General features: G+C 44.9%; 2 protein-coding genes across 3 annotated transcripts in view; one reads left to right on the top strand and one right to left on the bottom strand.

Moving 5' to 3' along the window:
• Nucleotides 1-6,158, top strand: part of LOC143174094 (complement C4-A-like) — a 63,635-nt gene extending 57,477 nt beyond the window's left edge. For both annotated transcript variants that reach the window (XM_076364202.1, XM_076364201.1), the window contains 4 exons: nucleotides 186-278; nucleotides 1,042-1,125; nucleotides 4,506-4,638; nucleotides 5,829-6,158. In XM_076364202.1, the coding sequence (XP_076220317.1) occupies nucleotides 186-278; nucleotides 1,042-1,125; nucleotides 4,506-4,638; nucleotides 5,829-5,967 (449 nt within the window). In that variant the 3' untranslated portion in view covers nucleotides 5,968-6,158. The remainder of the gene's footprint in view (nucleotides 1-185; nucleotides 279-1,041; nucleotides 1,126-4,505; nucleotides 4,639-5,828) is intronic.
• Nucleotides 6,159-9,409: 3,251 nt separating this feature from the next.
• Nucleotides 9,410-22,181, bottom strand: STOML3 (stomatin like 3). The gene is made up of 7 exons (XM_076364203.1): nucleotides 22,081-22,181; nucleotides 17,849-17,952; nucleotides 16,887-16,959; nucleotides 14,465-14,547; nucleotides 12,624-12,827; nucleotides 9,759-9,893; nucleotides 9,410-9,610 (listed from the first exon to the last, which is right to left on the bottom strand). Exons 1-7 carry the CDS (start codon nucleotides 22,130-22,132, stop codon nucleotides 9,410-9,412), a joined length of 852 nt encoding a protein of 283 aa, XP_076220318.1. The 5' UTR covers nucleotides 22,133-22,181.
• Nucleotides 22,182-22,419: the final 238 nt, after the last annotated feature.

Genomic DNA, 22,419 nt, shown 5'->3' with positions numbered 1-22,419 from the left:
AATGCAATGCTTATATACATGTGCATATATATGTAAAAACCCTCCACCACATCTCTAAGAAAGTTGTTCTGCCATTTTATTTTATTCTCTGTTATGATGTTGAGTGAACGAGTGTGTGTAAACTATATCTATCTAAATATCCATGCCTACATAGACAGATGTATCATTTATTTTCTTCACTCTAGGTCCCTGCCCAAGACAAAGATCAACTTTCAGTAAAGCCACAGCACAAACCACACGCTTTAGTTTTGTCTGCTACCACCCTATTGCAGATTATGGTAAGGCATGAAAGATAACTGTCAATTTAGTTTAAACATAGTTCTTTTTAATAAGGATAAACTTGTAGTTTTATATGCCCAGACCTCCCCTGAAACGAGTAGGGTTTCTGTATCTGGCCTAGAGGCTGAGGAGATGAAACGAGCCGTGTGCTATCGCAGTCATCAGCGGGGTGAAAGGGAAAAGTAAAGGCCTTAGAAAGGTGCAGTGAGATGCTGGGGGAAGGAAGCACGAACAACATTACGTTACATGGTTTAGAAAAGACCCATGGTGTGAGCACCACCATCCCCTACATCCCTAATGTTACAGGTTGGAGATAAAGAGTAGGCTTTGCATGGCATGCCATAGCTCAGGAGCTCCTTCTGCGGAGCTACACAAAAATTTTCTCCTTTCTTAATTTGCTGTTCTGGCCTCTTCTTTGGGTGGCAAGTTGGAAGAGCTACTGAAGGAAAACTGGTTCAGCAGCTTTGGTAGGTTAGATGTTAACAAGGACGGGAAAAAAAGTGAAAACCTAATCATATAGGAGGTTCTTTTAAAAAAATACACAAAAGGAATACAAATCTAGAGGTTGTTGATTAATACCTGACTTTCTAAAAGCGTATTAGGTATACAGGATTACTATCTTGTCTTTCGTACCCCCATGATTTGTGAATAGATGGTACACCGGCCTTTGTATAGAAATCTGATAAAAGCATACCTATTTTTCAGTTTTTGAATGCAATTTTGTGTTTCCATCTGGCCTCACACAGTTCTTGTCTGTTGCAGTGTACGAGGTGGAGCTCCTCAATAGTACACAGAAGAATGTTTTTGATTACTATGAGGCCAAAATCCACAGAATCCTTAAAGCCAGTAAGTATCAAAATGTTTGGCTCCTTTCATTCACCTGTAGGAAAACTAGGTTGATTAAATGTTAGCCAATATGAGCCATGCATTTCTCTTGCTATAGAAAGTCGGGTCAGATATACTTCTACACTAGGCTTGCAAGAAGGCTGATTTCTTGCAAGACTCATTTGGTGCAGCTACCTCACTGTTCAGTTCAGCTCAGGGGTAGGTTGATTTGGTTCACATTGTGCAGCAATCCCAGAGCACATGAGCTTCAATCCTTTCAGATGAAACTAAACCAGAAGGCACATTCCATCTGCATTCAGTCCATGGCTCCAAACTGGAGCTAGTCTAAGATAAACCCTCCAAAAACATGCATAGTGTGGCTATTAGGTCTTCTGCATCAACTATTTCACTTTATAGACTGCTGTTATCGAGCACATTTTTTTCTACTGTAGACATATCAATTGACCTCTGTTTTGATACCAGAGAAGATTTAATTAATTATTAAGCACTTGCAACCCTTGCAGAACAGGCTAAGAGTTGTCCACAATAACTTGCCTGAAGTCAGTGAACACAGGAAAACTTCTGGAACTTTGATTTAATAATTGTGATAACAACAAAGAGGACATTCTCTCTATTTCTTTAGGTGCAGTGTGAAGATTTGCACTGCTCTCAGACAATGTCCTTTTGCAGGCCTGCCATCCCAGCTGTCCCCATGTGAACTTTACTTTATCAGCAGCACTAGTGAACACTGATATTCTTCAAAGTAATTTCTGGAGAGACTGTCAGATGACATCTCTAGACTGCGACCACTGTGGTATTAGTTGGTTGTCAGTTTTGAGTTTGGCATCCAGAGATTGCCTTTAAAAAGCAACTTCAAACATTTCAAAATCTTCCCTGTCTGGAACAGAATAATTATCTCACTCTGATCTTTGCCCAGGGGACTAGCGATGTCACTCAGTACTTCACGGCACACAACTTGTGATCTGTGCCCAATGTCCAGTTCCTGTCGGAAAATCAGGTCCACGCTTTGTGAGTCCAGAGACAGCGTCAGTCATACCCAGGGCTTTCCATATTCAGGGGAATGATCACCTAGTGATCAAAACACTGGCTATGGAAAATTACAGTACCATGATGGAAAGTTTCATTAATCCCTCCAGAAAACCTACAGGGTCTAAAAGGATTTAGAGCTCTGGGCCCCAAAGCATTTGTACTCACAACTCGCAGGCAAGCACTGGAAAGATTTTGTTTCTTGGCAGCTGAGAGAAACATCCTTTGAATCTGAAGTTGAATGGAAGAGATGACTTCTCCCATTCCCACCTCCTTCTTTTTGATCCCTTTAAAATCCCCTTTGGTTTGTGCTGTATGATGCAGCTTATGAGCGTCAGTAGGCTTTCAGCAGGCTTGGGAAAGGCTGGGAAGAGGCACGAAGCCATGATGATGAAGAAAAAGCAAGGCGTTGCATCCAAATCAGCTCATGACTGAACTAGAGTTGTTATCTTTTGTATTTTCTGTGGCTGTTTTGAGTGAGGTTGGTCTCTGCTGCCATCACCAAGGGTAGGTGAGAATTAATAGGGTGAATTCTCATTCTCTGGACCCCTGGCGTTATTTCAGTATCAATCCTTGCAAATAAAGGGTTGGTTCAGAAGACAGATGGAAACATTTATGTTTGGGAGTCAGCAAAAGAGAATTTTGCAGATGTGCACTCCTCAGATTACCTTGATTATTAATAGAATTAGTGCATGTGTTTTGGATGGCTAACATTTATGCTGTCCTATGAGTCCTTTAGGGGAACAGTATGGCCCATGCAAAATAGCACAGAACCGTTCCCCCCCCCCTTATAGATTCTAAAACTTGAAGTAATTATTTCCCTTAAATTCTGCTTGGATACTTTAGAATATTATTTTTATTTTTGTTTAACTGGAGATTTAGAATTGGAAATTACATAATAACCTGTTAAAGTAATAACTCAAATGTTTATGATCCCCAGAGTCTGGACTGTATTAAGCCATTTGTGAAGCATATGAACCGAGAAACACCATGGTAATTTAAGCACAGTGAACCTGAGGCATAACATCATCATTTTCTCAAGTAGTTCTGATCCATCTTGGCATTCCTTGAACAAAATGAAAGTTCAGTACACCATATAGCATAGGAACAATAGAAAGGTCTTGGGTTATATGAGAAAACCTACAGTACTGTATTATTCTTTGGAAAAATGCAGATGTAAACCAGCATACAATACTGAAGACTGACTTTTCTCTGGCCTGTAAGTACCATATGTAAAATTAATGCAAGTTTTACCTAGGAAATAGATAAGGGTCTTAGTGCTAGGTTTTACAGATTAGCACTCTACATCAAGTTCTCTGAAATCTTATTAGTGTTAAAATATTCTACTTCAGGTTTTTATTCTACTCTTAGGATTTTATTTTGAATACTAGACTTTCCATACCTGTAATATAATACTTTAGAGAGCAGAAGCTGCACAAGCTTCTGTTAACCGATAGGAAGACTGTGGTGTCTTAACTGTAATTTAAGCTGGTTTAATGTTGAATTTGTCACCACAGTTGTGCATGACATTTCACATTATAGTTAGAGAGAGAGTAAGAAATTAGAATATTGCTGTTATTTGCATTTTTTTTAAATGGAATTTGAAAACTCTTGTTCTAGCCAAACAACACAGTATCCTCATGACCTGTGGTTAGTCTGATGAATAAGCATCTTTCCAGCTCTCATGACATTGCAGTACCTGAGTACCCTTCTCTTCTACCTTGGATGCCCACTTCTGTAATGGGCAGTGCAGCTCTTGAATGAATAATCTTCTAGGCCAGAATCCAGACCAGAATCTTCTAAGTTATTTTAATGTGGAGATCACCAAGCATGTCCTACATATCAGCTTCAGAGGGGATAGCATAAAGGCTAAATCAGTGACATTCAGATCAGGTGCACTAAGGAGAGGGGGTTTTTAATACTGCCTGCTGCATTGTTGAGCCTCAAGCTATTTGAATTTAGTTTGCCAGCTCTTAAGACCACTATGAGCCTGAGGAATCTGAAACATAAGATAGCATGTTTTCTTTTTCCTTTGGCTTTTCCTTCAATCTCTGAGATTTAAACAAACTCCATAAAGCCTGAAAGGTCTCTGTAGCAAAACAGGTCCTTCAATAACTACTGCGAAGGCCAGGACAACCAGCTAAGACAGAAATGGCTTACTTTTTGTCAGGTAACGTTAAAGGAAATATCCTACCACAACATGGCCATTTAGTACCATGTCAAGCCACACCCTCAAGTGAAATATTACTTTGGCTTAGCAGTGGAGTAAATGATCACAAGGGGTTGTGTCCTGTGGGCTACAGTTCTACTCTTTATTAGAAAAGTTCATGGGGTTTTCTCTTCTCATGCCACAGCTACTGATGAAAGCATCCAAGTGGGTGCCCACCGACAGTTCCTAACGCGCTCCACGTGCAAGTTAAACATGGTTGCTGGCAAACGGTACCTCCTCATGGGGAAAGATGGACTAACGGTTGATTGCAACAACAAGTAAGTGCAATGGTTTCTGAGCAGCAGCGGCTGCTATCGTGGACCATGAATCCGGAGGATACTCAAACTATTAGAATACCCCCAGAAAGCAAAGGGAGCACCAAATTTCTTAGGGACTGATTCTGCTGGCTTTACTAAAGTGCAAAGAATACCACTCCGTAGGCAAAAGGCAAGCTGTGGGGAACAGCTGAGCCACCCATATCTACCAGCTCATCTATCTGTGCAGAGCCTGGTTCCCACATTTCTCAGAATCAAAATCTGGCCCTTACTCCACTGGGTTAAAAACTCACAACTGGAAAAGGAAAATAGGAAACGCTACATGGTTCCATCTGCTGCAGATGCCTTACACAGCTCCTGTATTTGCAAAATAAATGAGTAGGACTGTGTCTAAGAGCAGCTCTGAAAGCTTCTATTATATCACACATGCAAATAACTCATTCTTCTAATTTCTCATTGTCACACTTTAATGAAAAAAGGGAATTTATCTGAGGAGGAATTTAGTCTGACTCTATTAAGTATTCAGTGAGAAGGCCATCTTGAATGTTTAATTTCCCTGTGCTTACCTGGAAAAAGGTAGTGCCTTTGAAAGCATCTAGGAGGGAGACCACCTCCATTGAATTGTAAGCGCCACTTCCTAAAACCTTAGAAGGTCCCCTCTCTCCATCTCTATATGACACCAATGAGTGCTTAAGTTGGGGGCCTGCTTCAACAGATGGCTGCTAAAGACTGAAGTCTCCCAGCAGAGGTGTACCCTCTGAAGTCTTCTCCAGTCCAGTCATAAAATGCCATAAGCTACACGGGCTCTCACCACAGAAAATTAGGAAACATTTTGGGATGCTCTGTTGAAACTAAATGCCCCTTCACTGTGTCCCATTGGTGTTCACTAGGGCTTTTTGTGCCAGTCCACAAAATTCTAATAGAAACTTAGCCCAGGCTTACCTGGTGTCACTCAAAACACAAGTACAGCCAGATTTGTCCCAGCTTGGCACTGACTCTACCTAAATTTTATTCAAAGCTCAGTTAACCTGCTGGTAGAACTAGGTTTCAGGCAAGTTTTTTGGCTAGTGTAACTGCTCCTGATCTCAGAGATGCCTCAGTGGAGGGATACAGCCCCACAGGGTTTACACTTTCCTGTTGCTCCATGTCAGCAGTAGTGACTCACCTCCTTCACCTGTCCCACTTGCACTCAGGATGCAGTACTTCCTTGATGCACAAGCCTGGGTAGAGAAAATTCCGGATGACAGCGAGTGCCGCACCACCCTGCACCGGAAAGCCTGTGCTGACCTGCAGGACTTCATGAACACACCTGACAACCTGTGCCTCTTCTGAATGATTGCTCTGCTCCCCACATCCTATCCGTGTGACTGAGACTCAGCTCCTTCCTAAATTTTTCTTGCAAAGCCTGTACATCACAGTGGCACCTGAAACATTGCAGAGCTGCTTCTGTTGCTGTTTTGCTGAATGGGGTATCTTCTTGCAGATGTATATGTGGGGGGATAATACAACAAAAATTGCAGTTACTCTACTAGTTATTGCGTTTATTGTCCCTGCCACTGGTGAAGACAGAGCAGGAATTTCTGTCTCCCTGATCCATTATACAACAGTGCAATTATCCTGCAGGGGATCAAATGAAAAATCATTGTGCTTGCAGAGCTGATTAATTCCTGCAGTCATTGTCACTGAACATTAAAGAGGTCAAGAAATTTGCATGGGTCAGAAAGAAGACTGGGCATTCATGGGCCTACCAAGTACAGCCTGTGTTACACTGCTACTGAAAGAAAAGAGATACTAGCCCTCATGCTTCAGCACATCAGTTAATTTCTGATTTTAATTGTGAGCCCTCATGTAGGGGAACAAATGACCCCACTTGTACCACAGCAGGATTCCCATACGCACTTCTGAAGCTGGAACTGGAACTGGCCCAGCATCAGGGATGGGCAACTGGACTTGGATGTGTCCTGTGCCTGACCCTGACCCGTGCCTGAGTCCTGCACGGGCTTGTTAGTGCTGGTAGCTCACTGAGGGCACAGAATTGCTTTTTAATTGCACTCTGTAGTCACGTCTTTCACACTTTTCTTTTTTTTTTAGAGTTTAATTAATTTGCATTACTTTAAAAAAAACCCTGACGCAATCTGTGGTTACATTTTTCTAAAGCATTGCTGCTTCTGTGGCTATGCAAACAGCTCTGTAGTGGAGATGCAGTGTTTGTCAGGGAAAGGTGGGGGTTTTGCTGTCAGAGTTATAAAGGCTTCCACAAATGGCAAACTAAGTTGATGATGAAAAAATAACCCTGAAACTCAAAACCTCTCTTTTCTTAGGATAAGAAAAAGTCTGTTAAAAATGTTTAGATAACACTGATAAGCAGATGACTTGCAAATGCAGGTTTTACTTCTTTAGCTTGCCAGCAAAACGCCATTTGGCAGTCATGTCTGAAGCAGAGAAGAGCTGCAATGAAAAGCTGTGTTTGCTGAACAGGTCACCATCCTCAGATGCTCATAGACTGTCTTCGTGCCAGCAGTTACTGAGTGCAAAAATTTGCAACCTGGACTGCTTGTGTTACATAGCAGTAAAAATAAGAAGGGTCTGTATCAACGTTATGATAATTAGTAGGTCCATGTTGATCTCGTTAATTTGGAGTCAAATGACCCTACTGGATAGGAGGGGCAGCAGTGACCCTTGGGTGGAGGAGACACTACATGGCAGCAGCACCTACTAGAACAGCTACTTCAAAAGAGCCTTCAGATTCATAGCAGACAGCCCATCACTGTGTGCCAGCTCTATGAGCTGCCCAGCTATTTTTGAAGGCTGTAAACTCAGGTATAATGATAGCTGAACTCGGATATCTGCAATGATGTGCCCTGCTCAGCTGCCAGGTATTGCATGGTTGGAGGGTGGGGAAGGCTCATTTTATGGAAACCTGCACCACTGCTTCATGAAATCTGCAAGGGAAGATAAGAAACATCCTGAGGGTGAAAGACAGAGACTTAAATTAACATAAGATAATTTGTTTTCCTCAAGGTTTTCCCCAGTATATTGGGTTTGCATAGCAAGGTTTTGGTAGTGGGGAGGCTACAGGGGTGGCTTCTCTGAGAAACTGCTAGAAGCTTCCCCCATGTCTGATAGAGCCAATGCCAGCCGGCTCCAAGACGGACCCACCGCTGGCCAAGGCCGAGCCCATCAGCGATGGTGGTAGCACCTCTGTGATAACATATTTAAGAAGCAGGGAAAAACTGCTGTGCAACAGCAGCCAAAAAGAGGAGTGAGAAAATGTGAGAGAAACAACTCTGCAGACACCAAGGTCAGTGAAGAAGGAGGGGGAGGAGGTGCTCCAGGCACCAGAGCAGAGATTCCCCTGCAGCCTGTGGTGAAGACCATGGTGAGGCAGGCTGTCCCCCTGCAGCCCATGGAGGTCCACGGTGGAGCAGATATCCACCTGCAGCCCGTGGAGGACCCCATACCAGAGCAGGTGGATGCTCCGAAAAGAGGCTATGACCCCATGGAAAGCCCATGCTGGAGCAGGCTCCTGGCAGGACCTGTGGACCCATGGGGGACCCACGCTGGAGCAGTCTGTTCCTGAAGGACTGCACCCTGTGGAAAGGACCCACGCTGGAGCAGTTTGTGAAGAACTGCAGCCTGTGGGAAGGACGCATGTTGGAGAAGTTTGTGGAGGACTGTCTCCCGTGGGAGGGACCCCACGCTGGAGCAGGGGAAGAGTGTGAGGAGGAAGGAGCGGCAGAGACAGACGTGTGATGAACTGACCACAACCCCCATTCCCCGTCCCCCTGCGCCGCTCAGGGGGGAGGAGGTAGAGAAAATCGGGAGTGAAGTTGAGACCAGAAAGAAGGGAGGGGTGGGGGAAAGGTGTTTTAAGATTTGGTTTTATTTCTCATTATCCCATGCTGACTTTTGATTGGTAATAAATTAAATTAATTTCCCCAAGTCAAGTCTGTTTTGCCCGTAACGGTAACTGCTGAGTGATGTCCCTGTCCTTATCTCAATCTACAAGCCTTTTGTTGTATTTTTTTCTCCCCCGTCCAGTTGAGGAGGGAGGCATGATAGAGCGGCTTTGGTGGGCACCTGGTGTCCAGTCAAGGTCAACCCACCACACCCAGCTTTCAGATTTAGGAAATGTGACTGTAATGCATGGGCATACATTCTCTTCCTTTTATTACAGAGTTTATAGAAATGTCAGTGATATGGCAAAATCCATAGAAGTGCTAATTTTTACTCATATAAGATAAAGAATAGGCTGTTCTACTGACATACCAATTATCCAGTAATTCTGTTAATAGTTAGGAAAGAATGCCTCTGAGGTTATGGGCTAAATCCTTCTTTTCACTCCACAGGACTTGAGTTAAATACCAGTATCTGACCCTTTTGCTGTATGGAGTACATCAAGAGCTCAGAGGTTCTTGCTTAGCAGACAAATCACCAAATAACTGCTACACTCAAGACTCTGTAAAATGTGGTGAAAGCATTATTAAAATTTCATATTAGGTCTAACATGCATTTTACATCTTTTATTGCATTTTACATATTTTCTTCCATTTCACTTGGAGACGAGTCTAAGCTGAAACTGCTTAGTGCCTGAACTTTGCAAATGCAGTCTCCTAATGTGGGAGCTATGTGTGGTTATTAAACTATTTTTACTCTTATTTTTGGTAGAGAGGAACAAAGCATGCTTCTACTTTAATTCTGGTAATCTGGAACTCCTTACTTACTGGGAAACACTTTAAATCTCTGTGCCCAAGGAGCTAGTGTAGAACAGTCTCTATCCCCCTGTATTTTTCTGCCTGAAACTCTCAAGCATATTTATAGGGAGAGGGAAGACAATGGTGGAATTATTCTCTGCTGCCAAGGTTGCTAACGTTTGCAGGTAGCGCAGCTGAAGACCTGCCGGAGACTCAGCCAGCACCACGGAGGCCTGCTTGAGGGCTTTAGAAGCATTCATTTCTCCCTCTGCTGCCACAATCTGCAAAGTAAGAGAAATGGAAACGACGTTGCGACGCTGCCCATAGTGGGGAAAATCCATCTTTACAATGAGGAGAAAACAAACAGGCGCTTGGATGCCTGGGACAAGGATACGGGAGCTTGGAGGTAGACATTGCCATGGGTCTCACCTTAGCTCTTGCCTCTCGAGCAGCCTCTGCTTCAGCTGCCATTGCCCTCTGCATGGCCACGGGAATCCTGACATCTTTGATCTCCACTCGGGCCACTTTGATTCCCCACTGCTCCGTGGCACTGTTGAGGACAGCCTTAAGGACAAACACACAACCCACCACAAAGAGCACAGCGATGGCAGAGAGGAAACAACACGATGTACCCTGCCGCTTGGACAGAGGGAAAGGCAGTGTGTAAACCTGCACAACAGAAGGATGGAGCCCTCCAGGGGCACTAACATCTAACGTGGTGTGCGTACGGTGGGTACCACAACCTTATGAAACTCTTGCTGATCAACACCAGTGTCTGAGACAGGGTATCTCCTGTGTGGCTTCTCTACTGCCTCCTAAACTATGAACCCACTCCTTTCTTTAGGTGGGCACTTACCAAACTTGTCCCTTCTATGAAGTAATACTACTGCAACTTCCTAAAACGGCACGATGCTGTAAAAGCACGTAAAAGCACGCTACAGGTGAATGACACAGCACAGCCCTGCAGCACTGGCATGCTCTTCTGTGTTCAGGCTCCCAGGCACTACTGCAACCTACGTCACCACCATGCCCCAGCTCTGCCCATGGCTGTTGTCCTGGCTGGAGAGGGGTACGCTGTCTCTTTTATTTGACTAAGCCTCTTTTCTGACTGAAAAGAGTAAATCGGGTTTTGGCTTTCTTCTCTGCTCCCTCCTTGGCTGCCAAATTAAAAAAAACAGATGGCATTTTAAAGCATAAAACAACTTGGTTCTGTACTCTTAGTTGTTATGACAGGAGATACAAGCCCTGCCTTGATTACACCTCAATCAAGGGTCTGCTCAGGATAGAGTTTCCCACAAGCAGCAGACTTCTTTCTCACTACTTGTAGCAGCTCTGTATAAAGACTAAACTGATTTATTCAACTCAATGGATAATTTCAAAATCTTCATTGCTTTTCAATAGGAAATAACTCTTCTACAAAAACCTGAGCAAATACCTTTAGAATAACTCTTTCTGACTCTAAGCAATGAGATGTATAATTGAAAAAAAAATAAGGTACTCAATGACTTTTTTGCCTCGGTCTTCACCGGCAAGTGCTTGAGCCTCACCGCCCAAGCCGCAGAAGGCAAAGGCAGGGACTGAGAGAATGAAGAGCCGCCCACTGTGGGAGAAGATCAGGTTCGAGACCATCTAAGGCACCTGAAGGTGCACAAGTCCATGGGACCCGATGAGATCCATCCACGGGTCCTGAAGGAACTGGCGGATGAAGTTGCTAAGCCACTATCCATCACGTTTGAGAAGTCATGACAGTCTGGTGAAGTCCCCACTGACTGGAAAAGGGGAAATATAACCCCCATTTTTAAAAAGGGAAAAAAGGAAGACCCGGGGAACTACAGGCCAGTCAGTCTCACCTCTGTGCCTGGCAAGATCATGGAACAGATTCTCCTGGAGACTATGCTAAGGGACATGGAGGACAGGGAGATGATTCGAGACAGCCAGCATGGCTTCACCAAAGGCAAGTCCTGCCTGACCAACCTAGTGGCCTTCTATGATGGAGGGACTACATCAGAGGACACAGGAAGGGCTACAGATGTCGTCTATCTGGACCTCTATAAGGCCTTTGACACGGTCCCCCACAACATCCTTCTCTCTAAACTGGAGAGGTATGGATTTGATGGGGGGACTGTCCGGTGGGTGAGGAACTGGTTACATGGTCGCATCCAGAGGGTAGTGGTCAGCGGCTCAATGTCCAGATGGAGATTGGTGACAAATGGCATCCCGCAGGGGTCTGTATTGGGACCGGTACTGTTTAATATCCTCATCAATGACACAGACAGTGGGATCGAGTGCACCCTCAGCAAGTTTGCAGATGACACCAAGCTGAGTGGTGCAGTCAACACGCCAGAGGGACGGGATGCCATCCAGAGGGACCTGGACAAGCTGGAGAAGTGGGCCTGTGCGAACCTCATAAGGTTTAACAAGGCCAAGTGCAAGGTCCTGTACCTGGGTCGGGGCAACCCCCAGTGTCAATACAGGCTGGGGGATGAAGGGATTGAGAGCAGCCCTGCCGAGAAGGGCTTGGGGGTACTGGTGGATGAAAAGCTGGACATGAGCCAGCAATGTGCGCTTGCAGCCCAGAAGGCCAATCGTATCCTGGGCTGCATCAAAAGAAGCGTGGCCAGCAGGTCGAGGGAGGTGATTCTGCCCCTCTACTCTGCTCTGGTGAGACCCCACCTGGAGTACTGCGTCCAGCTCTGGAGCCCTCAGCATAAGAAAGACATGGACCTGTTGGAGCAGGTCCAGAGGAGGGCCACAAAAATGATCAGGGGGATGGAACACCTCTCCTGTGAAGAAAGGCTGAGAGAGTTGGGGTTGTTCAGTCTGGAGAAGAGAAGGCTTCAGGGAGACCTTATTGCAGCCTTTCAGTACTTAAAGGGGGCTTATAAGAAAGATGGCGGCAGACTTTTTAGCAAGGCCTGTTGCAACAGGACAAGGGGGAATGGCTTTAAACTAAAGGGGGGTAGACTAGCAATTTTTTACGCTGAGGGTGGTGAAGCACTGGCACAGGTTGCCCAGAGAGGTGGTGGCTGCCCCATCCCTGGAAACATTCAAGGTCAGGTTGGACGGGGCTCTGAGCAACCTGCTGTAGTTGAAGATGTCCCTGCCCACGGCAGGGGGGTTGGACTAGATGACCTTTAGAGGTCCCTTCCAACCCAAACTATTCTATAATTCTATGATTCTATAAAGGAAAATTTTGCTATTGTTTTTGAAGAAAGAGAGAGGGATTATTTCTAATTTGCTACTCCCCAGAACAAATCTCCATGCTTGTCAGTGAATTTTGAGAGCCAGATTTACCTGAATGCTGTGTGCAACCTCCTCACGACCTGCCAGGAGTTGAGCCAAGCTCTGTGTACCCAGAACGTTTCTCAGGGTTGTCTGTGCCAAGAGAAAGGTAGCCAAATGGACATCAGTGACGTTGGCGACGGCGCTGACAGCACTGTGGATCCTGTAGTACACCACTCCATCAACTTGGGCAGTAATGGCATCTTTTGTGAGAATCTGCATTGGAGAAATGTGCAGAATTAGAGAAGGATCCAATAACACACCCCTTGCCAAGGAAGGGGAATTTTTTTTTCCCTTAGTGAGGAAAAGGCCTTGATAATTCAAGGAAACTAAGAATTTCATTTGGTTTCTTTGTTATTCCCCTGAGAAATAACTTCAAGAAAGTTATTCTGGATCACCAATAGTTTAAACTGGGGCAAAATGTTGTACATAGCCTTTAGACAACTGTTTCAACAGTAAGTAAGTGAATCTCGTAACCTGCATGAATTTCTTCTGCAGTACTAAATGATGGTTTTCCTCTTCCCTTCTGGTAGAAAGGGCCATTACCGGTTTTACACATTGCATGCAGATTGGAAGATCTGTGTTACTTCCCCTAAACAATGTATTTGTAAGAAACACCAGCAAATTAAAACAAAAGTGAAAAGCAAAGTGCAAGAAACTGTGAGAAGAAACTCTGAAAAATATTTAAGTATTTATAGAGAAGTTGTGTCATCTTTTTGCCAGACAAGCCCACTGTGCCTCAGCAGGCAGTTGGCCTCAGCAAAGCACTGATGATGCTCCACTCTCTCTTCCCTCCTGAGCATCTTTTGCCTGCAAGTAAGTGCTTCACAGAAGCCCTGCCAACAGCTGCAGAAGCCTTGCCAAAAGCTGCTAAGCCTTGTACAGCACAAGTACTGCAACCATCTTCCTTCCAGCCTTCTGTTTCAGAGAAGACATTTTTCATTCCACCACATGCATCCCTGCAACCTGCACTCTGAGAAAAGGCTCTTTGTGATTACGGAAAGATAACGGTCCAAGAAACAGCTCCTGGGGAACACAATGGGCAATTCCAGGGGCCAAAGGGGTCCTGGGGCCATCCCGCCCCCCTCTGCTCTTCTCTTCACGTAAGGAAGGAGACAGCAGTGCCAACTCCACCAGCGGAAGCATTGTACCATGATATGGGGCTGGGGCCACACTGAACCAAAACTTTTCCAGAAGGATAGGAATTGCCCAGCAACTGATTCTTTAGACTAAATTCTTTGATCAATGTTTGTCAATAAAATGCCTAAAGATACGCCTCTCCATTCCTGCTTGGATGAGAGTTTTGTGGACGATTGTCTGCTAACTCCTTTTAATTTAAGATTTGTTATCCATATGTAATTTGCCTTTTAAGAAACATGTAGGGTGTGCATACCTTCAAACAGGGACTACAAGATCACCGAAGGCTTTTTTGAATGGTGAGCTGCACGTCAGATCCAATTTTATTAGGACATTCTATTCTGGATATCTTACACTAGTCTATTGCTTCACTTCCATGTGTGGAATAACAGTACAACTGGGAATTTTTTAGCTTCTCCTCTCTTGTCCTCTCTGACTCCCATTTGCAGTTCTACCCTCCGCCCCTTATCTTTTATCTCACAGTTCTGAACATCAGCAAGAGGAGTTTGCTTGGCCTGAAACGATGCATGTGCAGGTTTTCCTAAGTAGAAGAAATTTTGTAAGCAGTTTGGAAGTCAGAAGATACAGCAAATAAGCTAAATTCTATACGGTAGCTCACAACTGCAAGACTATGTACACCCGCATTATTTTTGATTGTGCCACAAATCAGCTCTATGTTTTATTTCTGTTTTAGATGGCTGCTAGAGAATAGTTACCTCTTGTGGAGGAATGTTACAGGTAACAGTTCTAAGATCAACCTTGATAAATGTATCCGTACATGGAAGTATGAGGACCAAACCTGAAAAATAGAAATAATTAGATGAAACACTTGTTTCTGAAAGCTAAGTCTAGAGCCAGGTATCCTGTACAAAGCAAAAAGGTGGAAATATCCACAGGGGAATGAGCCCACCTTATTACTAGAGCTGTCCTTTCTGCTACAGGAGGTGACAACAGTGAGATTTTGCATTTTCAAATAACGGAGGGAAATGCAGATATTTGAAATAATGTGAATTTATTGGAGCTTAACGGCCTAGGGCTCTGGACTGGGAATGGGCAGATTGCAGTTCTGCCATGAGACTTTTGACAAAAACTCCTTCCATGCCTTTGGTTAGTTTCCCCTCTTTAGATCATAAGTCATTTATGGTACAGTATGTGTGTCCCCAGGAAAGACATCTCCCAGGTCCAGATTCCTGCAGGCCCCCACATTAGGAACGTGTCCTAAGATCTGACCCATCCGGTGAAGGAGTCCCCACTCTCCCTTTGCTTCAGAGGGGGACTTGACATAACTATTTTTCTAATCTCAGCACCTAGACACTGTCTCCCACAGCATTCTCCTAGAGAAGCTGGCTGCTCATGGCTTGGATGGGCATACTCTTCACTGGGTAAAAAACTGGCTGGATGGCCGGGCCCAAAGAGTTGCGGTGAATGGAGTTACATCCAGTTGGCGGCCGGTCACGAGCGGTGTTCCCCAGGGCTCAGGATTGGGGCCAGTTCTGTTTAATATCTTTATCAACGATCTGGATGAGGGGATCGAGTGCACCCTCAGTAAGTTTGCAGACGACACCAAGTTGGGCGGGAGTGTTGATCTGCTCGAGGGTAGGAAGGCTCTGCAGAGGGACCTGGACAGGCTGCATCGATGGGCCCAGGCCAACTGTATGAGATTCAACAAGGCCAAGTGCCGGGTCCTGCGCTTGGTTCACAACAACCCCATGCAGCGCTACAGGCTTGGGGAAGAGTGGCTGGAAAGCTGCCTGTCGGAAAAGGACCTGGGGGTGCTGGTCGACAGCCGGCTGAACATGAGCCGGCAGTGTGCCCAGGCGGCCAAGAAGGCCAATGGCATCCTGGCCTGTATCAGAAATAGTGTGGCCAGCAGGAGTAGGGAAGTGATCGTGCCCCTGTACTCGGCACTGGTGAGGCCGCACCTCGAATACTGTGTTCAGTTTTGGGCCCCTCACTACAAGAAGGACGTCGAGGTGCTGGAGCGTGTCCAGAGAAGGGCAACGAGGCTGGTCAGGGGTCTGGAGAACAAGTCTTATGAGGAGCTGGTGAGGGAACTGGGGTTGTTTAGCCTGGAGAAAAGGAGGCTGAGGGGAGACCTCATCGCTCTCTACAACTCCCTGAAAGGAGGTTGTAGCGAGGTGGGTGTCGATCTCTTCTCCCAAATAACAAGCGATAGGAAATGGCCTCAAGTTGCGCCAGGGGAGGTTTAGATTGGACATGAGGAAAAATTTCTTTACTGGAAGAGTGGGTAAACATTGGAACAGGCTGCCCAGGGAAGTGGTTGAGTCCCCATCCCTGGAGGTATTTAAAAGACGTGTAGATGAGGTGCTTAGGGACATGGTTTAGTGGGCTTGGTGGTGTTGGGTCAACGGTTGGACTCGATGATCTTAGAGGTCTTTTCCAACCTTAATGATTCTATGATTCTTAGGTGCCCAGAGCCACACGGAAGAGTTCTGTACCTGCCTTAGCTGCTCTTTGGACCACATGGTTATTCAAGAGGGAAGACAGTATCTGGAAAGGACTTCTTCCTCTTATTTCAACTTCCAGTTTGCCCAGTTTCATTGCACAGAGGTGGTAACTGCACCAATGCAAATACCTCATGTTGTTGGGTTTGGTTTGTATTTGTGATTTGTAACCTGATCCTAGGTGACTGTAAAAAACTCTGTATAGATGCAGAGTGTCTCTGCCCTGACATATTCACAATTTTCAGAGCAGAAGACAGCTAAAGAGCTGGCAGCAATGAGCAGTATTGGAAGTGAGGTACAGGGAGAGTGGCCACAGTCACCCAACAAAGTCTGCAGCAGAGCTGAAGACTGCATTTAAATCTCCCCAGCCTCTCGTCAGTGTCTGCAGCATGAACTCAACCTCCCGTTGTCCGACCTACTCAACAGCAAAGCCATACCTGGTATCAAGGTCCTCAACCTTCAGTGTTGAGCTGTGACGGGGGGTGGCTTTATCTTCTCTTCAGAAAAACAAACAGCCTGCAGGTAAAGGAACTGCAGCAGAGAGGACCATCTCATCCCCCCCTATGCTATGAAGAAGGATTTCATGGACCTCTGCAATTCTCTATGTGGTTAGAGTGCATCGTAATAAAATAAAAACAGTGCATCTTAACAGAACAAAACTGCATGCATTCACCTGGTCCCTTTGCTTTCTTAGACAGTATACGTCCCAGCCGAAATACAACAGCACGTTCATATTCTCTGATCACCTAGGAAAATATTTTAAATTTAGAATTTTACAACTAACTCTATTCCTGCTCTCTGGACTGGTTTTTTTTAATCTTTGGCATCTGTATTAAATGTGAAAAAAAGTACAAATAATATAGGAACCAACAAAGCTGCAAGTCACTAGGCATTTTATGCCTTCTCCTCACCTCATCCTTTGCTGGAAAAACTCAGACTCTGGCCCTGCAAATGTTTTACAAAGCAGATCAAATATGAAAGTGTTGCCACTGATCTAATGAGGCTACCCACAACTCTCTCAACATCAGTGCTACACTCAGAGGAGCTGTGGGCAAAATATGTCTCACCTCAGGTAATCTACCTAACTACTTTGGTTGGTGTATTAGGACTACTCAAGGCCTGGTGTTCAGGGCAATCACTCTGGTAACTCACCCCTAAAATTTGCTTTAAAGCAAATTTTAATCATATTATTATTATTATCATATTATTATTATTAATCATATTATGCTCAAGCCTTGAAGGGACTGTGGGTTTAGGTTGCATAGTCCCTCGATGCAAGGACTTGCTCCGTTTTTCATCAGTACCTGTGTTAACCGCTATTGCTGGCAGCAAATACGAGTTCTTCAGAAAAGTTTGTGTATTTATTCTCCTAGTGTTGTTGTAAAGCAGGGAAGTTTAACTGTGGATGGAAGTTGAGACGGGAAGAAATTAAATGAGTAAGTTGTGGTGATACAGAAAGTCAGTGGAAGAACATGGATCTCTTGGTCCCAGACCACATCTTCGCTACAAGCCCTTACAATTTCCAAGAAATGAATGTAAAGTGCCTTGTTTTAACAAAATCAATGAATCAATAAACATAAGTAACAACGATGACCATAGAGCATTCTTTATGTGCCCCAAATCCCACTAGCTTACCTTGATACATGCCCAGATGGAAATAGGGAAGGTAATAAGCACCACGAGGAAAGAAAGGGAAATCAGGATCCAGCCACAGACACCAATTCCTTCCCGCCTGTCGGCTATAAAAAAAAAAAATAAGGAAGAAAAGCAGCAAATGCAAATTTTGAAAAGAGTTCTCTGAGGGATGTAGATCTAGCCCAGTGCTAGATCCCCCATGAGGGACTGCAAAGTCCACAGAGACTAGTTCCCTCCCATCGTTCACTGAAAGCTGTAAAATACCTAACCAAACATCCAACCTTATGTCCCTTCTGCCCCAAAGGTCAAAAGGCTCAGAAAGTACATTTTGCAACAGGAAAGAAAGAGGAAAAATGGCAAACATTGCCAAAGCTGGGGGCTGTGAAGGAGAAATAAATCTTTGGGTGGAGTATCCATGGATATGAATCTCTGCCAGTGTGCCACGGCTGGGGCAAAAGATTTAGTTTGTATGAAACAGGTAATAAAGAAAATGAGGGGAACTCCTACTGTCTTTAGATGAAAGTTTTGAGGAATATTGAAGGACCAGTTCATCCACTGGACCACAAGCTTCACAATCAGTGCTTGTCAAAATGCACGCCCATGCATTTTGAGCAGTTCTCTCACGGCGTTCAGCTCTTCTCATCCCAAAATTTCATTATAAGGAAATTTCATTATTTCCTTATAATGAAATCAAAATATATCAAAATAATTTCATTATTTTACCACCTGAAGGGAAGGCAGTGGTGCGTTGTTGTTCAAGTACTAAAAGTTTGGGAGGCTCTTTGTAAGGGAAAGGTGATCAGGGAGCTGTTCCTCTTTGAAGAGCAGCTGGAGCTGCTGAGGTCCTCACAGAAGAGGCACGGAAGAGGGTGAGGAGTGAAACAGGCCTGTCCGGCCACCAGGACAGAGTGCTGCAAGGTCAACTGAATTTTGCTAAATGCAGAAATGCCTTGGATCAGGAGAGTCACAAGAAAAGCAGAAGCATCAGGGATGCAGGCTGGGCTAGCCCTAAGGGCTTCCCGACTGCCAGGTTTGGTCCAGAAGAGGATTTTTGCAGGCATGAGCAACAGCAGATGGGAAGCTGAACACCACAGCCTATGTTTCCCAACGCAAGGGGAAGAGGCAGGAGAGAGGGGCGAAGGCTCAGAGGGCTCCTCAGAGAACCTCCCACACGCTGATGCAAAGGTGCAGCGTGGTTTTGGATATGTTACCTCAAAGGTACAGGGTAGCACTGGAAATTTCTGACATCAAATAAAATTCATATGCAGATAGAAACTGATAAATAGAAAACAATTCGCTTTATACATCATGAGAAAAAACTTGTCGCCACAGTGAAACAGCGTGAGGCTACCTGATCTGTAAGGCACAAGCTAACAGACCAGGGGAGCAGGACTGACAGGTTTGTCAGAAAACCCCCAGCAACCCCGGAGGAGGAGACACAGCACGGCCCTCCTGCAGCTCTTCTCTCAGGTGCATAGCTGCACTACACACGCTGGCAATGAAGTCAGGTTAACTGAATACCTGGATGTTACAACCAAGCCCGTTGCTGTTTGCAGTTTTTCCCTTCCTACTTCTGAGGTCCCCGCTGCAGATTTGATCACTCACACATAAATACGTTTGTGTCCAAGAGGGCCAAGTTTCAGGCCTCCCTTTGACTGTTTGCCCTGAGGGCTGGGCACAGAATAGCTGCACTGCCAGCCCGGCTTTCCTCCTGACCCTTTCCAACAAACAGTAATTTGAAATCCCTGGTTGTTTAATGAGGTATCATCGGCCATGCTGCAGTCAGTGGTAGGAGAGATTTGAGGAGCTCCCCTGAGTAAATTACCATGCAAACCTTAAGGCCTTAAGGCCATGTGTTTGAAGACAGGACTTTTAAGACTTAATGTGAAAATCTTTCATGCTTTCACTGCTGCTTGTTTAGCACACAGTGTTCTTCACGTTACACTAGTGGTATGTCAGGCTACAACAGGTACATGAAGTACCAGCAGTCAAGCGCCTTTTAATCAGTGGAAAGAGATCAAGGAAATTTGTGGAATGGGTATCATTCATAATTCTTTATCTGAAGCTTGGGGAAATTAATCACGAAGGGATATTTTGTTGTCCTGGTTTCGGCAGGGATAGAGTTAATTTCCTTCCTAGTAGCTGGTACAGTGCTGTGTTTTGGATTTAGGGTGAGAACAATGTTGATAACACACCGATGTTTTAGTTGTTGCTAGGTAGTGCTTACACTAGTCAAGGACTTTTCAGCTTCCCATGCTCTACTGACTGAGAAGGCTGGAGGTGCACAAGAAGCTGGGAGGGGGCACAGCCAGGACAGCTGACCCAAACTGGCCAAAGGGATATTCCATACCATGTGACGTCATGCTCAGTATATAAAGCTGGGGGAAGAAGGAGGAAGGGGGGGACGTTTGGAGTGATGGCGTTTGTCTTCCCAAGTAACCGTTACGCGTGATGGAGCCCTGCTTTCCTGGAGATGGCTGAACACCTGCCTGCCGATGGGAAGTAGTGAATGAATTCCTTGTTTTGCTTTGCTTGCGTGTGTGGCTTTTGCTTTACCTATTAAACTGCCTTTATCTCAACCCATGAGTTTTCTCACTTTTACCCTTCCGATTCTCTCCCCCATCCCACTGTGGGGGGAGTGAGCGAGCGGCTGCGTGGTGCTTAGTTGCCGGCTGAGGTTAAACCACGACATTTGTTCAGCAGAACTCAACGTTCTCCTCTCTCTTTATTTCACCTAAATGATTAGTGTACAGAAAAACATCTGAAGAGCTTTTTCTCCAGTGCCAAACTTGGTCATGAAGAACCTCTTCAAAAGCGATTTTGGATTGTAACATCACCTGCCATCATCCACCTGAGACCACTGTGAAGATACCTGGTAGGAATGACACAATCCACAGACAGGGGGAATGGCTGGGAACAAATGCCCACACCCTGCAGATTGATATTCAAGCAGCTGAGAACAGGTAGGTCAAAATATAATTTATCACCACTATGGACAAGAAGCACACATCCACAACTTGACAAAGTACAAGTGAATCCTTCTCCACGAGAACTGTCCTAGAGATCCTGTTGCCAACATAGATTCCAATGAGAAAAGCAGGATATGACAGTATGCCTTTTTAATAGTGAATCCAGACCTAGATCGCAAAAAAACACCACAAACGTTCTCAGATTACCCCAAAGTTTCAAACCATTTAACCACAAGACAAATGGAATACTCTAGAAAAACACAATAGTGAAGAGTAAGGATCAGTCACAATCCAACATATCAATGACCTGGTTTTGCCATGCCTGTATATGGATTACAATAGTCATAACCACCAAAAACCTCACTTGGGTCTACAGTCCAGAGCAAACCAAGAGCTGCAATGCACTGCAAAATGTGAGAGCTCATCAATCAGCAGTTGTGGAAAAGCTCCAGGACACTCATAAGAATCACTTCTTTGTTTTTTCTTGATACACTCATTTGTGGTTGGACTCGATGATCTTAAAGATCTTTTCCAACCTAAATGATTCTATGATCATGAACACACTTGATATACACAAAACCATGACGTGGGTGTCAAACTTGAAAAGCAAATGAAAAGCTCATGTCCAAGTTGTCTTGTGAAGAATACAGAGAACGGTGGGCAAAAATCTCCCAAGTCTCCTACAGCGACAAAGAGAGATGGAGTAGCTTCAGCCTTTTGTAACCACTGTGTACCCTCCTGCTTTCTGCAAGCACCCAGATCAATCCTGGTGAGAGTCATACTTGTCCCACTGTACTACCCATACTAATGGCCAGACAAGTGGTGAAAACAGCACACATTGCCAGTAACAACTTCGGTTTGGCAGCAGTTCCTTTACTTGAAGAGAGCACCAGGTGCTCATCACACAAGTGCAAACACATCAAGTGCCCTTCTGGGGCTGAAAAATTCTTCTGCTTTCCCTAACTTACTCATATTTTTCCCTTTCCACCCCATTCCTACATACAGAAGTGTATCAATGGCTGAATCAGCCATTTTAGCCCCTGGGGTCATTTTGCCAGAAGATAGATGCTGACGCATGCTGGCAGGACAGTATGAGGTAATTTGCTCTGTCACTCACAGTGGCAGATTCTGAATTTTCATCTGCAGCCTACGTGGGAGACATGGTGAATGCCTGGATTCAAATGTACTTTTTTTTGTTTGGTTAGTTTTGCTCCTTTTTGTTATTATTGAGAAAAACACACACACACAAAAAGCGAGGCTTACCAATTAGATGCTCTGTGTTGTTTTTCTTGGGCGTCTCTCTCTGGGGATCCATCCCATTCGAGGGAAGCTCCGATACCCTCACAGACGAGACAGCAGCATACCTTGAAACAGCACAGCGCTCATGCGAAGCGCTGAAGAGGGAGGCAGGGTGAGAGAAGGGGAAATCCCCACTTGTATGCGAGCCCTCTGGGAGTTAGTTACCCTGGTGAGGAGGGGATGTTTACAGAAACAAAGTCTTGTGGATCATCAGGGTTGTCTCTGATGTAACTCCATGGTCTTCTGTGGCTGTCTTCTGGCTGGGGATGCACTTGGCCCAGCTGGTTTTACACCCCACAAAAT

The sequence above is a fragment of the Aptenodytes patagonicus genome, chromosome 1, assembly GCF_965638725.1.
Source record: "Aptenodytes patagonicus chromosome 1, bAptPat1.pri.cur, whole genome shotgun sequence".
NCBI classification, from domain to species: Eukaryota; Metazoa; Chordata; class Aves; order Sphenisciformes; family Spheniscidae; genus Aptenodytes; species Aptenodytes patagonicus.
Note: the sequence above shows the minus strand (reverse complement) of the source record. Positions and strands in the feature narration are given on the sequence as shown.

What these genes read in the sequence shown, in the direction of transcription:
- STOML3 (XM_076364203.1), bottom strand. Translation starts at nt 22,132, where the DNA reads ATGGATCCCCAGAGAGAGACGCCCAAGAAAAACAACACAGAGCATCTA. An exon ending in CAACACAGAGCATCTAATTG is followed by an intron (nt 17,953 to 22,080) that starts GTAAGCCTCGCT and finishes TTTTTTTTATAG; the next exon opens with CCGACAGGCGGGAAGGAATT. An exon ending in CTCGAGAGGCAAGAGCTAAG is followed by an intron (nt 9,611 to 9,758) that starts GTGAGACCCATG and finishes CTTACTTTGCAG; the next exon opens with ATTGTGGCAGCAGAGGGAGA.